The sequence below is a fragment of the Vidua chalybeata genome, chromosome 2 (assembly GCF_026979565.1).
Source record: "Vidua chalybeata isolate OUT-0048 chromosome 2, bVidCha1 merged haplotype, whole genome shotgun sequence".
Classification (NCBI taxonomy): Eukaryota; Metazoa; Chordata; class Aves; order Passeriformes; family Viduidae; genus Vidua; species Vidua chalybeata.
The window spans coordinates 82,579,092-82,592,991 of NC_071531.1; the positions used below are offsets into that span (position 1 = coordinate 82,579,092).

Sequence of the window (13,900 nt, forward strand, 5' to 3'; positions counted from 1 at the left end):
CACAGAGAACATTTGAGGATTAGGGAGTTTTGCCTTACAACACCCTTGTAACTCAGACTCTTTATGGCCCTCTCCATAGCCTTAATGACATGGTTATAAATTCTCCAGGCTGAACGGACGTGCCAAATTTGTACACTTGGCCGGTGTCTGGGAGGTACACTCAAAAGCTTGGAGGACGAATGCTACATCACTGCAAAGTGCTAATGCAAGATTTTACAGGCTGAAACCAAAGAGGTAGAAGTTGTGAGTTTATAGGAATAGCATTTAGATGTTAACTTGGTGCTCTCCAATGCTACCTTTGCTTCACAAAAGGCCCCTTTAGTGACTTGCTGAGTCGTGAGTCTCTGGCCAGGCAGGTGGTAGGATGCTCTGTGATACTTTTCTGTGGACCTGCTGTTAACCAGGATTTTTCCTTCTCCTGCAGCTGTCAATGGCTACTTGTATGGCAATCTGCCAGGCCTGACCATGTGCAAGAATGACAAGGTCTCCTGGCACCTCATTGGGCTGGGCAGTCACTACGACATGCACGGGGTTCATTTCCAAGGAAACACCATCGACTTGAGAGGGACGACAAGGGATGGGCTGGCCTTGTTTCCACATTTATCAGGGACAGCACTAATGCAGCCAGACCGTGTAGGTATGTTCATGAACTGATTTTGGTTGTGTGGCGCTTGCAGATACCAGTGAGCCAAAATAACAGACAGTGAGATGTTCTGCTCTGCACAAGGAGGCTGAAAGCATGGAGAGAGACCCTGGGGACCCAGCATAGCTGAGAATTCAGGCTGCATTACTTTTCTGGGAAGGTGTATAAATCAAATATGCATGTGCACCAAAAGCCAGAGGCTTTAATGACCTGGGGATAGGCAGAGCAGCAGGCAGAGAGATAGCTAACAGGATGCTATATATAGAATTTTATAATTCTCCAAAGAGACTTTTTTAGAAAAGCAAATTCACTGCCATGTGGATAGTCAGCATCATTTAAGGTACTTTAGGACTCCAACAAAAGCTTTTCAGTAATAGTCAGTCTTTAGGAGTTTCTTCAGAAGCTTACACATTAAAGGTACTTTTAAATCTCATGGGTAATCCAGTGATTCATACTTCAAACTAGGAGAGTGTGAGTCGTTTGCTGGAGACACCAAATAATCTTCATAATATAAAGTACAATGTTACCTTGCCTTGCATTGGTGCAACTCTGTTTAAATTAACAGAGTCATCTGGGTTGTACAAGGCTATGCCAAGGGCCTTCCATGGCCAGGGCACCTGATAAAAATGTACATTGGAGTTGTGTGTGTGCCAGGCTAGACCTCTGTTGCAGATGCTGTAAGAAAACTGAAATTTTTCTTACACAAATCCCAAACATTTCCACTATGTCTCATGAATTTTCACTGTCGGACTCACACAAAACAATTATTCTAAGAGATTATTAATTTTTGGCTAATTTTCTATCAGCAATAACGGAAATATAATGAATTATCAGATATTTACAATCATCAGTGCACGTGATTTTATTTTAATTACATGTTCTTTTTCATCACTTTTTCCTCTGAAACACAGGAAATGGACTGAGATCTAGTCTAGACAGACCAATGCTTCTAATTTTGGTTCTATCACTGACTCACATACAAAGCAGCTGTGAAAGTGTTTTCCTCCTTCACACAGTGCTAGCAGGTGGAGCTGTGCAGGACAACTTCTGCTTGAGTAAATGGGCAGGAGAGAAGGAGAGTATAAATATTAAAATCTGCCCATGAACATGCCAAAATATGCTCCCACAATCACTACCATCTTTGACCACCAGAACTACCAAAAAAAAAAAGGGGGCCCATGGTGGCTTGGTCTTTCATGAAGGGAATGCAAAGGGTCAGAAAGTTACAGTTTATCTCAACTGTGCATATAGATAAATGGTTATAAGCAGGCATTCCTGTATCATGGGTCTGTATCTGTATTGCAGAGCCCTTCATTAGCCTGATTACACCAGACAAACTGCAGGGGTTTCCATGGAGAGTCTCTTGCACTGAAGGCTGGTACAGTGGCTCTGTGCTCAGGGACAAGGAACCAGCATCTCTGACACACCCCTTGTTTCTCCATGACTTTATTGAGTTTTGCAATGAATTCTTCCTCCTCCTCTTCTTGTGTTCCTCATGGGCATGTCTGCAGCATGGGCTCACTGGCAGTGAAGGCTTGCTGGCAAGCTTATTCCTGCTGCCAGACATCTAAGTGCTTTTCAAAGTTTCCTTGGCCAAGCTGATCTAACTCAAATAGTTAGAAGTAATTTATGGTGATTTTTGAGCAAAGATGAAGCAGGCTGGTTTTTCCTAGGGAATAAAACAAGGTCAAGTCCTGCTGGGTCCTGCACTTGGTTCACAATAACCCCATACAAAGCCAAAGGCTGCTGGCAGAGTGTCTGGGAAACTTCTCAGCAGAAGAGGACCTGGAGGTGCTGGTCAACAGCAGCTGAACATGATCCAGTGTGTACCCAGGTGGCCAAGAAGGCCAGTGGTATCCTGGCCTGTATCAGCAATAGTGTGGCCAGCAGGACCAGGGTAGTGACTGTCCCCTGTATTCAGCACTGCTGAGGCCACAGCTCCAATCCTGTGTTCAGTTCTGGGCCCCTCACTGCAAGAAGGACATTGAGAGGCTGGAGCGTGTCCAGAGAAGGGAAATGGAGCTGGGGAAGGGTCTGGAGCACAAGCCTGGTGAGGCGTGGCTGAGGGAGCTGGGGGTGTTCAGCCTGGAGAAAAGGAGGCTCAGAGGGGATGTTCTCACTCTCTATAACTACCCAGGTGTTAGTCTTCTCTCCCAAGCAGTAACAAGTGACAGGAAAAGAGGAAATAACCTCAGGTTGCATCAGAGAGTTTTAGTTCATTGGAGCAGGCTGCCCAGGAAGTGGTGGAGTCACAATCTCTGGGCGTATTTAAAAGATTGTAGAGATAGCATTTAGGGACATGGTTTAGTGGTAGACTTAGCAGTGCTGGGTTAATGGCTGGCTTGATAATCTTGGAGGTCTCTTCCAGCCTATAATATTCTGTCATTCTATTTAAACATCCCCTTGCTTGATTTTCCATACAGCATCATACATTAGGATTACCTGAGGACAGATCAGAGATGTACACAGGACCTAATTTGCCAAGATGCTTGTTAGGTTTTTTTAATTGCTTAAATGTCATGTGCTTTTTTTTGCAGGCACATTTAAAGTGGTTTGCAGGACTTTTGATCACTTTGTTGGTGGGATGAAACATCTCTACGAGGTCAGCAGCTGCCGCAACACCACCCGAGCCCAGCAGCAGCGTGGACCCATGAGGCTCTACTACATTGCAGCAGAGGAGGTTGAGTGGGACTATGCCTCAAATAAGAGCTCGGCACCAAAGGTTTACAACATCAGCAGCTATGAGGAAAGGTACCCAACTCAAAAAACAGTTGTGGGCACAGGACACACTTATGGTGGAGGGGAAACTTTGAAGCAGCATTTCATGATGCCACCCTTGTAGTTTTTAGGAGGAGCTCTTTGCTAAACATAATATGAGAAAACGTATTTACAAAGTCACAGCCTCTCAGTATAGACTAGTTCATAGGCACCAGTTTCAAATGCTTTCATTTCAGAGTGTCTTGTAATGCTGTTGAATTCAAGAAGGCTTCCAAATTTGTGTTCCAGCCCTGGCTCAACCTTACAATGATGTGCCCCAACCCCCTCCTCTCCCTTACTCTCCCCAGCCTTGCCATCCCAGACTTCTGGTTTTCATAGAGGAGAAAGTCAGGCACCTATTCCAGATGTGACCTCCTGTAGGCAATGCAGATGCATGATGGGGGTGCTGAGCCTGCTTTACTGCAGCATGGTAGCCCCTAGATCCCCTGAAAAGATCAGAACGTAAGTCACCCTGCAACTGAATCACTGTACTTTGTAAAGGAATAAAAAACTTCTGAAAAAAATACACATTCCAGATCATATTGCATAGATTGGTCTCTGAGGACACTTTGGTGAAAGCAAAAAGGAGCATATGTCAAAAATAAACCTTAGAAAAGCATCTGTGAAAAGGTTCTTTGTACAGAGGAAGAGGAGTTTGTAAAAAGTACACCTGAAGAGTCACAGGTGATGATGTGAGTTTAAAGAAAACATAAACTCCAGTACAGTCAAAGGCTGCTATTGCACACACAGCTCACTACACAGTAAGCAGTATCCCTGGGGCAGTTTTTTGGTTTTATTTAGTGTATTGTGAGCCAGCCTTGCAACTCCCCTGCTAGGGGCACCTTGGAAATGAGCTGCCAGGAGACAGCTGCTCCCAGAAGAGGGTGAATGCTCAGCTGCACAGCGGGTTGTGAGTGTCCTCTGCCGGCAAGTCAGCCCTCTGGGATCCCAGGGGAGCAGCAACAAACTGGGGTAAACCTGGAAAGCATCCTCTTCCAGGTGCAGAATGGAAAATACATTTCTCCTTTTATCATCAGGCTGGGAAAGCATCAAACCTGTGCAGTACACAGCAGCAAGAGGGAAGGGTAAAGCAGCTCCCTCTTTTCTCAGATGATGGCATTTGTTTTCGAAGATCAAGCTTTGTTTATCATCTTCCCATGGCTAATAGCCAAGATAGCAAAAGCAGCCATCATGATAAGAGGATTCAGGTTCCCAGGGATAGGCAGTGTCTTTTATTGGAGTGAACGATGCAGCTGGAGAGAGCAGCTGAAACCACTCTTTTCTCACACTTTACCCCTGCTCCAGCTCTGGTGAAGGATTTGTCTTCCCAAAATTCTTGGAGAGTGCAACTTATCCCCAGCTTTACCTGTTTGAAGAGGGTGTACATTCAGGAAGGATTATCACTCTTGCTATTTTGCTATTCAAAACCTCTTGCATTTCTCAGGGCCTTCACATCCATCAGCACATTGGATCAAGCTGTATATTCTCATTGAATCGTTGTGAATAACACAACAGTTACTAGCTTTCAGCTATGTATACTTTAGTGCTTTTATTGCCTTTTTATTTTGCAGCTATGGGCATGTTTTTCTGAGCCAAGCAGAGGACCTGATCGGTTCAAAATACAAGAAGGTGGTTTACAGGGAGTACACAAGTGGCAACTTCACACAGCGCAAAGTGAGGACAGAAGAGGAGGAACACTTGGAAATCCTGGGCAAGTAGCTCTCATGTCCCACAGACCAAGCCTGTGGTCAGGGAAGATTGCTTTCCAAAAACTAAGATGTTTTCTAGCTTTTTAAGTTGGAAAATATGGAACTGTGGTGCCTATTCCAGGTATCAGTGATTTCATATGCTATTTATATAAACTGCTGAGTGAAAAGATCCTTTCCAACTTAAAGAATTCATTCTTGAACATTAATAAGGAGTATCCTAAGGAGTGCTATAATGGCAATTCCAGGATTCACCTTAGCTTCAGAGCTTGTAACATGGGGGAGACTCTTCTAAACAGATTAAGACAATATTAAGGAGATGGATTTGTGTTTGCAATTGGGCAAGACATAATTTTACCCATCATAAAATAACCATCAGTCCAGGTTTTTTTATGGGGTGAAAAGCGGGCAACAACTGGTAATAAAATAGTAATAATTTTAGAATATCATGAGTTGGAAGATCATCGATGTCCAGCTCCTGGCCCTGCATGAGTCACACCATGTTCCTGAGAGCATTGTCCAAGCACTTCTTGAACTCTGTTAGGCTGGTGCTGTGACCACTTCCTTGGGGAGCCTGTTCCAGTGCCCAACCACCCTTTCAGTGAAGAATCTTTTCCTAATACTGAAACTAAGCCTCTCCTGATACAGTTTCATACTCTTCCCTCAGGATAACCTTCTCTAGGAATATGATTACCATTTCCTTTTCTGAAGGACAATAAAATTTTGAAAGATTCAAAAGCCATCCTCAGGAATTTTCCTTAAAAACTAGCTGTCCAAAGACCTGTCTTCAGACAGAACAATTCTCTTCATTGACTGAAAAGGGATTATTTAAACATATGGAGCATTTACTCATCTGAGAGAAACCAATTTTGATGGCTTTCCTGGAAGAACAGAAAAGTCCAATGGTTATGATAGAGCCCTTGGCCCTACTCCTAGGCCAAGCTATTGAGAGTTTGTTGAATTCAGAAAAGCAGCATTAAACACTGGCATCTTCTGTTCAAATTTAGGGCCCTTACTCCATGCCGAGGTTGGTGACTCTGTACTCATCGTATTTAAGAACAAAGCCAGCAGGCCTTATTCAATAAGTGCACATGGTATAGAAGAGGTTGGTTGTGAAGAACAGCTTGATACACCAATTACCCTCCCTGGTAAGGCTCCCCTTTTTTTTTATCCCCCTTCTTTTCTTTGAGCTACAAAGGCTGTATATAAAACCATTTTAGCACATTAATGATAATCTCTCTTTCAAACTTGCCCATATCTATATGTTCTCCCAGGCATAATATGCTCAACACTTATTCAGTTACAGTTCTGAGTTGCTAGACATGTAGGTTCTTGATCAAGTGAGCACGTTTGGGCAGAGAATGAACCTTCATTCCTATCAGGGGTAGAAACAGGAATGTAATATCACTAGAATACCTCCAAAAGAGAGAGAAGCAGGTCCACAATCATGGCAAGAGAAATGCAGCCAATGCTGCATTTGGCTCCAGACTGACACTTTAACAATGTTTTAAAAACTTTCAAATTCATAGGTAAGAATTACAGATGTTAATATTAGCTCTGCCTGTCTCAAGGTACAGGTAATTGGCATTTGCATTCAGAATCATGCATAAAATGCCAAATGTAGCTGCGAATTAATAACCTTTGGAAAAGTGTACCAAATATGTTTCCTCAGTTTCTAGTGAGGAAAACAGTGGAAAATAGTTTTTCATATAGAAAAATTCCTATTTAACTTTTTTGAACTTCAATTTTTTTGTTGGGTTTATGTTCTAAGTAGGAAGTAAAACCCAGACATTGTGGTCAATCCAAAATGTACCCACCTTTTCTTTCCAATACCCATGCAGTTTTTTTTGCGGTATTTTGAACTTCAGTGTGAGACCAAATGTAAAGAAAATTTGATGTAATAAAGCTCTTCACAAGCTGAAATTTCTTTCCTGTGAACAGCTGTGTCCGTACGGTACAAATATACAGAAACTCATACCCAAATATGGGCCAACATCTGCCTTGCTGGAGTTTGATGAATGTATACCTGAGGTTAATACATGGGGGAAGGGAAAGAAAAGGAACTGATTTATATACAGTTCCCTTGTTTTGTTATTTGCTCAGTGATGTTGTTGACGCTGTTAGGCTGGCGTTTGAGATGTAACAACGGGAACACTGTCATGTCTCCCGTGTCCACACGGGAGCAGGCTTGGGATGAGTGTGATGAGGGAAGGTGTCTGTTTGAGAGTAAGTGAAAAGCATTCTTCAGCAAGGTCTAAGGACTGACTTTTCCTTAGGAGTTTGGAAAGAGCAGTTAACGTAGAAATGAAATCCCTGAAAATAAGAAAAATTTCTGGGCACCTCAATCCCCACCATCAAGAAATCCTCACTGTCTTTCTTCCTAGGCCAGGCTGGACTGCTCACCCCAAACAGTGCCAAACACTGTCTAATTCTACTAAATCCTAAATCAGTCATCAGAGAGATTTGCATCATGACAAACTGTACTCCTGAGAGCACTGCCAGATCCTAAAAGAAACTGTGGGGGCATGGTAAATAGATGCAGAGAGCATATCCATAGCAACCTATGCTAAACCAGCTCTCATCTGCCACAACTTTGTTCTCTCCCTGACCATTCTTGCAATTACCCAGAAGGAAAAAAGGGAAAAACCATCAATTTTCCTCATGTTTATCACTTTTTTTCAGGGGTTATGCCTTATTTGCACTTCAAAGATCAGTCTTCAATGCCTTCTGAAGTGTGTCAGCTTTTAAGTAGGGTGGAGTTTTTTTCCATCTACAGCCTCCAAACATCCTGAGCTGAGGAAGAAAAAGCAAGGAAGGGGTGGAGGACCATGACCAGCCTCCCTTCTCAGATCACACCCTCTAAAAAGAGGTGATGACATGTAGGTTAGATACAGGTGGATGCGAAACACTTCCCTGCCCTATGTCTCCGTGACATGGACTTAATGTCTTCATGACATGATGCTTATCCTGTAAGAGTAAACAATATTGGAATACTTGCATGAGACCCATCTCACATTGTATGGGAGTTGAGAGTCACCACTTTTTTGTTTTTGTAGTTACCGCTGTACAATTAAAACCCACTGTTTCATGATGCATGAACAGTGTAATGGCTCAGTGACACAAAAACTAGGTTCAGTCGCTTCCCAACCCTTTAAGATTGAAAACTCTCCTTGCCTAGATGTTCACAGCTATTGGCAGCTGTTGGGTTGTAGCTGTACTAAAATCATGGTCCTGTGATTTCCTGGTTTTCACCTGACTCATAGCATGTCCCACGATGCTCTTGGCTGTTGTCACCCTGAAAGACTTTTGGGACAGAGATTGCTTGGTTCAACATTTCTCCACTACTTAAAAGGGCAAGGTGTTGACCACATCTTGGTCTCCTACCCTTTCCTGAAGTACCAGCAAAAAGCAAAGCAGGGAAGCACAGCATAGGCAGTTCATCTGAACACAGATGTTTGTGTCCAGTGCAGAGAAATGATCTTCACCCAAATAGATCATTTCCTCATCCATTTGTTACAGGTTTTTTAAAATCAGAGGTCAGGGAATTTCTGCTCAGGGAGGATGTGGCAGAGATGATGACATTTGGGAAGGGATAGAGGTTCTCTGGTAATTGCTGTGGAGCAAGGTCTTATCTGGAAGAGGAAAGAACCCCCATGCTGCTCCTAGACAGCAGGTTGGTACATATCCAGCTCTGCTATCTGGGCCCCCAGCTGACACACTTCTGCAGCTCCCTCTGCAAAATCCCAGTGGCAACTGCCACTTCTTTTTGCCCTTTTCAATTGAGAAGGTCCAAGAAACATTTTCTGGGCTTGACTCCCAATGCCTCAACTGACCTTAAGCATCAGCAGCCAGGATCATTGAATTACTACAAGTTTTGCCAAAGGGAAAGATGAAGAGTCCTGTCTGTAAACTTCCTTCTGTGGGATGCCACTTTTGTCAGTATCATTTGCAGATCTTCTTTTCCGGAGCAATCTGCCTTCATTTACACCACTGGAACCTCACTGACCTCTTGGAAGTCACAATCGTATCTCTATGCCATTGCCGCATGCTTCCACAGGTAGTTCTGATGCAGACAATTTTAATGAAGAGGATAGGAGGTCTCAGTTAGATACTATTCAAAGCCTCTAATACTTAGCTGCTCAAGGTAAAATTGTTCTCTCTCTATTTCAGGGGAAATAAACACCTACAGGTGGAACATCCCAGAACGATCCGGTCCTGGCAAAACAGATCCAAATTGTATCACTTGGGTTTATTATTCAACAGCAAATTTTGTTAAGGTAACCAAGAAATGGCCATTAAAGCTTGGGTTGATTTGGCTAACACGTCATGCCTTGTGTAATGTTCCTGGAAGGATCCTGCTTCGCAGCTGGAAGAGGACTACAGGCTAGAGGAACCATTTACAGAGCTAGATGCTTTGAACTCTTTACTAACAGTTGCACATGCCTGGGTAATTTAATCTACAGAAATTCCAAGGCATATGCCACAGTAGTGTGATTTCCTCCTTAAAGAATAGTTGAAAGGATTTGGGGTAAAGACAAAACATTACACAGAACCACAGAAACACAGAATGAGTAAGGTTGAAAGGGACCACTGGATGTCATTGCTTCGGTAAATTACCAGAGAGACACACAGAGAAAGAAGTTTTTCATCAGAGTCATTTTTTCCTCATCTGATAGGAAAAACCAATTTAATCTTCAGTTAATCTGTATCTATTTCATAACTGGATGAACTGAAAATCTGTAACAGATATATTTATTTTATTTCAGGACACATACAGTGGTCTGATTGGGCCTCTTGTAGTTTGCAGAAAAGGAACTTTAGATGAAAGAGGTCTAAGGAAAGACATAGATCGTGAATTTACTCTTCTGTTTATGGTGTTTGATGAAAATGAATCCTGGTATTTGAAAGAAAATATTGAAACATACCTTCATAAGAATCCTGATGATTTTAATTCCACTGAGAACTTCGAAGAAGGCAACAGCATGCATGGTATGTAGGACTCGGCAGCAGCAGCCAAGAGGAAAGAGGTTTATTTTTCACAGCCCTTTTAGGAAGACATTGGACTCAGCCTGCAGTTACCCAGCCATGTGACAACTTCATAAACTGCAATGCTGAAAACAAAAAGATTTCACAAGGCCCAGCCAAGATATTTTTCTAACAAGATAGTTTACTCTTATACTTTTGGGAAGAGGCTGCCCTGCCAGGATTCCCTTGTCATCTGGGAGCTGTGTTCCTCCAAGGCTTGTTTTTTAGGAGCATAGGGATGATATTTTAAAACTGTGGCTATATTTGCAGCCAGTCCAGGAGCCAGGCTGAATAGACTGGATGGGGACACACACAGCCCTGGCAAATCAATCTTTTCTTTCTACAGCTGGTACCCATTTTAGGCAACAATTCTATTCCCTCTTTTTCCATGTAGCTTCTCAGCATAAATCCAGTTTGTTCAGAAGTTCAATCTCAACCAGTAAAAAACCAGTTTGATGCTCTGTAAAACAGAAAAATGTTTGCTGATGTATACTTACACAATTTGGAAGCTGAAACAAAAGCATGACTGTCTCCCTGCAGTGGCAGTGGTCACTAGGGACAGCACTTGTCCTGACCACACATGCCTGTCCTCTCTCTGCCTGAGCACTCCTTCTCTCCTGAAAGTGCAAAGGGTGCCTGAAGTAGAGGTTATAATCACCCATACTGTGGCAAATTATTAATCATTCCTATTTTGTCATTCTTCCAGCAATCAATGGGAAGATTTACAACGGTCTCTTGGGTCTAACGATGAATGAAGGTGATAGGACAAACTGGTATTTGATAGGAATGGGCAATGAAGTGGATATCCACACAGTTCACTTTCATGCACAGACCTTCATCTTCAAGGTTGGTGAAATAAATCAAAATAAAAATTTTTAGTGTGATGGGAAATTTATGAGAAAAACAAACAAACAAACAAACAAAAAAAATCCATATTTCCAGCCTAGTTTTGTCACTTAGGCACAGAGCCCTGGGCTCACCTGAGGTTGGTGGGAGTTTTGCATTTGAAGGAAATACGAAATTAATGAGATACTTGCAAAGCTTCTATTACCCTAGTAGAGGACATGCTTAGGTGGGTTAAAATATGTGATTACCCATAGGTGTGAGGGAAAATACAGGGAGGAAATTAGAGTTATGCTGGGTTAGAGTATGGTTTTATGCTGTGACAGTTTGCCACTGGCAGGACTACCTGAAAAATATTTCAAAGAAATACCTTTGCTCAACCAACAGTTGGAGTCATAAGGAGGGGTCTGCTGTTGCTGTATAATGGAGTAAATGAGAGGTGTCTGTAGACCTCAGTTTCTCTGGATGATGCTCACTAGAAATGTACGAGAAGCATTTGATCTGCCTAAAGGAGCTGGAAGTCTAACTGGAATGTTTCAGTGCCCATGGGGGAGTACTTGAGGCATGACTCTCACAATTCTGGTTTTGCTTTCCCACAGACAGATAAGGACCACAGAGGAGATGTATATGACCTTTTCCCTGGGACTTTCCAGACAGTTGAACTCATAGCAGAAAACCCTGGAACGTGGCTTCTGCACTGCCACGTGGCCGACCACATCCATGCTGGCATGGAGACAACCTACACCATCAATAAATCAGGTGCAGTATCAGAAACATCCTAAGACTCAGAGGTGGTACTGCAGCACAACTGGATGGAAGGCAGGGATGAAAGCAAGAGAGCTCACCTGTGCTCTGGTGGGAAGCACCTGCACTGCCATGGCCAGTTAGCAGTGATAAGAGACAGGACAAACACCCCTAATGACATGGCAATCTTTGGTGCACTTTGCTGCAACTTGAAAGCAGTTGGTGCTTCACAAGTGCCCTTCTGAGACAGTGGCAGCCTAGGGACCATTTGTCATTTAAAGGCAGCACAGAAAACATCTGCAAAGCTGTTTTTCAACCTTTTTGCCACACTATGTAGAAGGGCCTACAATCTGGCATGGTGCTGGTTCCTTCCTGTGACCCCTGATGACTTGCAGAGCTGTTTGCGCGCCTTCCTGCACAGGCAGACACCAGCTGGGATAAAAGGAGCTCCAGAAACTGGTTGTTCATCTTGTCCAAGAAATAGGTGATCTCTTGACTAAGAAAAGTTGGCAAACTTTTTGAGTGGTGCTTGTCTCTTCCAACACATGTGAGTGAAGTCGAAAGTGTTTTGTGAGCCTCTTCACTGAACATCTGGATCTAGCATCTCCCACCTAGGTCCCCACTGTGCTGGCCACACTCCTCTACAAGAGTTGAAACTTGTGCCAGTAGGCACATCTCATACCTATAACCCTGTAGCAACACAATAACAAATGGAGATGCCAAATGTAGCCAAAATTCTCCTTCCTTGGATATCACGAATTTGTTTGATTCCATATATTCATGTGGGCTGTGAGATTTCAAATAGACAAGCAAATGCAGAACTGAATCATGGAATAGTTTGGGTTGGAAGGGACCTTAAAGATCATCTCGTTCCAACACCCCTGCCATGGACAGGGACACCTTCCACCAGACCAGGATGTTCAAGGCTCCATCCAGCCTGGCCTTGCATACTTCCAGGGATGAGGCATTCACACCTTCTCTGGGCAACCTGTGACAGTGCCTCACCACCCTCATCATAAAAAGTGTGTTCCTTATATCCCACCCAAAATCTACCCTCTTTCAGTTTAAAAGTTACTCCTTGTCCCATCACTACAGTAAGTAGTGGAGTAACAGAGAAGGGGAATGTTGCCCACGGAGCTGCCCAGAGGAACAGTTGTGATGATCTAATCACAATTTCTGTTCAGATCAACAAGGTAAAAATAATGAAATAAAGTCAACTCTACTTTTTCAAAAGAGAAAAAAATATTTATTAAGGCTTCCAACATAACTATGCTTTTTTTTCACCCTGAGAAGAGAGACAAGAGTGGGAAGTTCCTTCAGAAGGAGGACACACAACTGGAACATACAATAAAACTACTGCAACAAATGAAACCACTGCAAAGGGTAAGGATTTTTTAAAATGCCATTTAAAACTCTTCAGATTCATGTGCAGGTTTCTCATTAGTGACTCTCTTTTAACAGATTATGACAACAAAGTGGGCAATTTCTTTGGTACAACTTTGAGTCCTGGAGAAGCCAGCCTGATACTTGCAGCTTTTTTTTGCATTGGACTTGTTCTACTGTCAACAGCATTAATCTTCTTCTGCTTCATCACCCACCAAGGAAATAGAATCCATTACACAGCTCTGGATGATAAAAATACACTTCTAGCAGATTCCCTATAAACCCCCACTTTTAATATTGTTCACAGGGACTCACTGGATTTCACAACATAGAACCATAAAACCATTAAGTTTGGAGAACACCTCTAAGATCATTGAGTCCAACCATTAACGTAATACTGCCAGGCAACATGCTGCTAATAAAACTGGAGCAGGGCATATGCTGACAGTCCTACCCCATGGCCAGTGCTCACAAGAGTGAACATGAGCTGTAGGGCTCAGCTCCGAGAGCCACGTACCACCCATCACCATTTCCACTCCTCTGGGTTCAGATGAGCTCTGTCCAAGATCCAGTCTGGCAGCTGAGCAGAGCAGCACACCTCTTGGCATCCACTGGGTTTTCATAGGAGTAAGGAGCAGGCAGAATGGCATCCATGTGCAGAAACATGGGGTTCACACTAGGAAATAAACACCACCAGGAACAGGCTTAAGTTGTCAGCTTCTGAAGGAGCAGGTGCCTCTCCAAGTCCCTGCAGTTTCCCAAAGTCTGGCTCAATTAATTCACCACCATTCAAGTGATT

General features: G+C 43.1%; 1 protein-coding gene across 1 annotated transcript in view; it reads left to right on the plus strand.

The window, feature by feature from the left end:
* The window catches only part of HEPHL1 (hephaestin like 1), a 32,576-nt gene extending 19,072 nt beyond the window's left edge, over nucleotides 1-13,504 (plus strand). Inside the window, exons 11-20 of the mRNA XM_053935078.1 lie at nucleotides 425-637; nucleotides 3,181-3,394; nucleotides 4,972-5,111; nucleotides 6,114-6,254; nucleotides 9,277-9,383; nucleotides 9,873-10,095; nucleotides 10,838-10,977; nucleotides 11,574-11,733; nucleotides 13,009-13,101; nucleotides 13,180-13,504. Of these exons, the coding sequence (XP_053791053.1) occupies nucleotides 425-637; nucleotides 3,181-3,394; nucleotides 4,972-5,111; nucleotides 6,114-6,254; nucleotides 9,277-9,383; nucleotides 9,873-10,095; nucleotides 10,838-10,977; nucleotides 11,574-11,733; nucleotides 13,009-13,101; nucleotides 13,180-13,382 (1,634 nt within the window). The 3' untranslated portion in view covers nucleotides 13,383-13,504. The remainder of the gene's footprint in view (nucleotides 1-424; nucleotides 638-3,180; nucleotides 3,395-4,971; nucleotides 5,112-6,113; nucleotides 6,255-9,276; nucleotides 9,384-9,872; nucleotides 10,096-10,837; nucleotides 10,978-11,573; nucleotides 11,734-13,008; nucleotides 13,102-13,179) is intronic.
* Nucleotides 13,505-13,900: the final 396 nt, after the last annotated feature.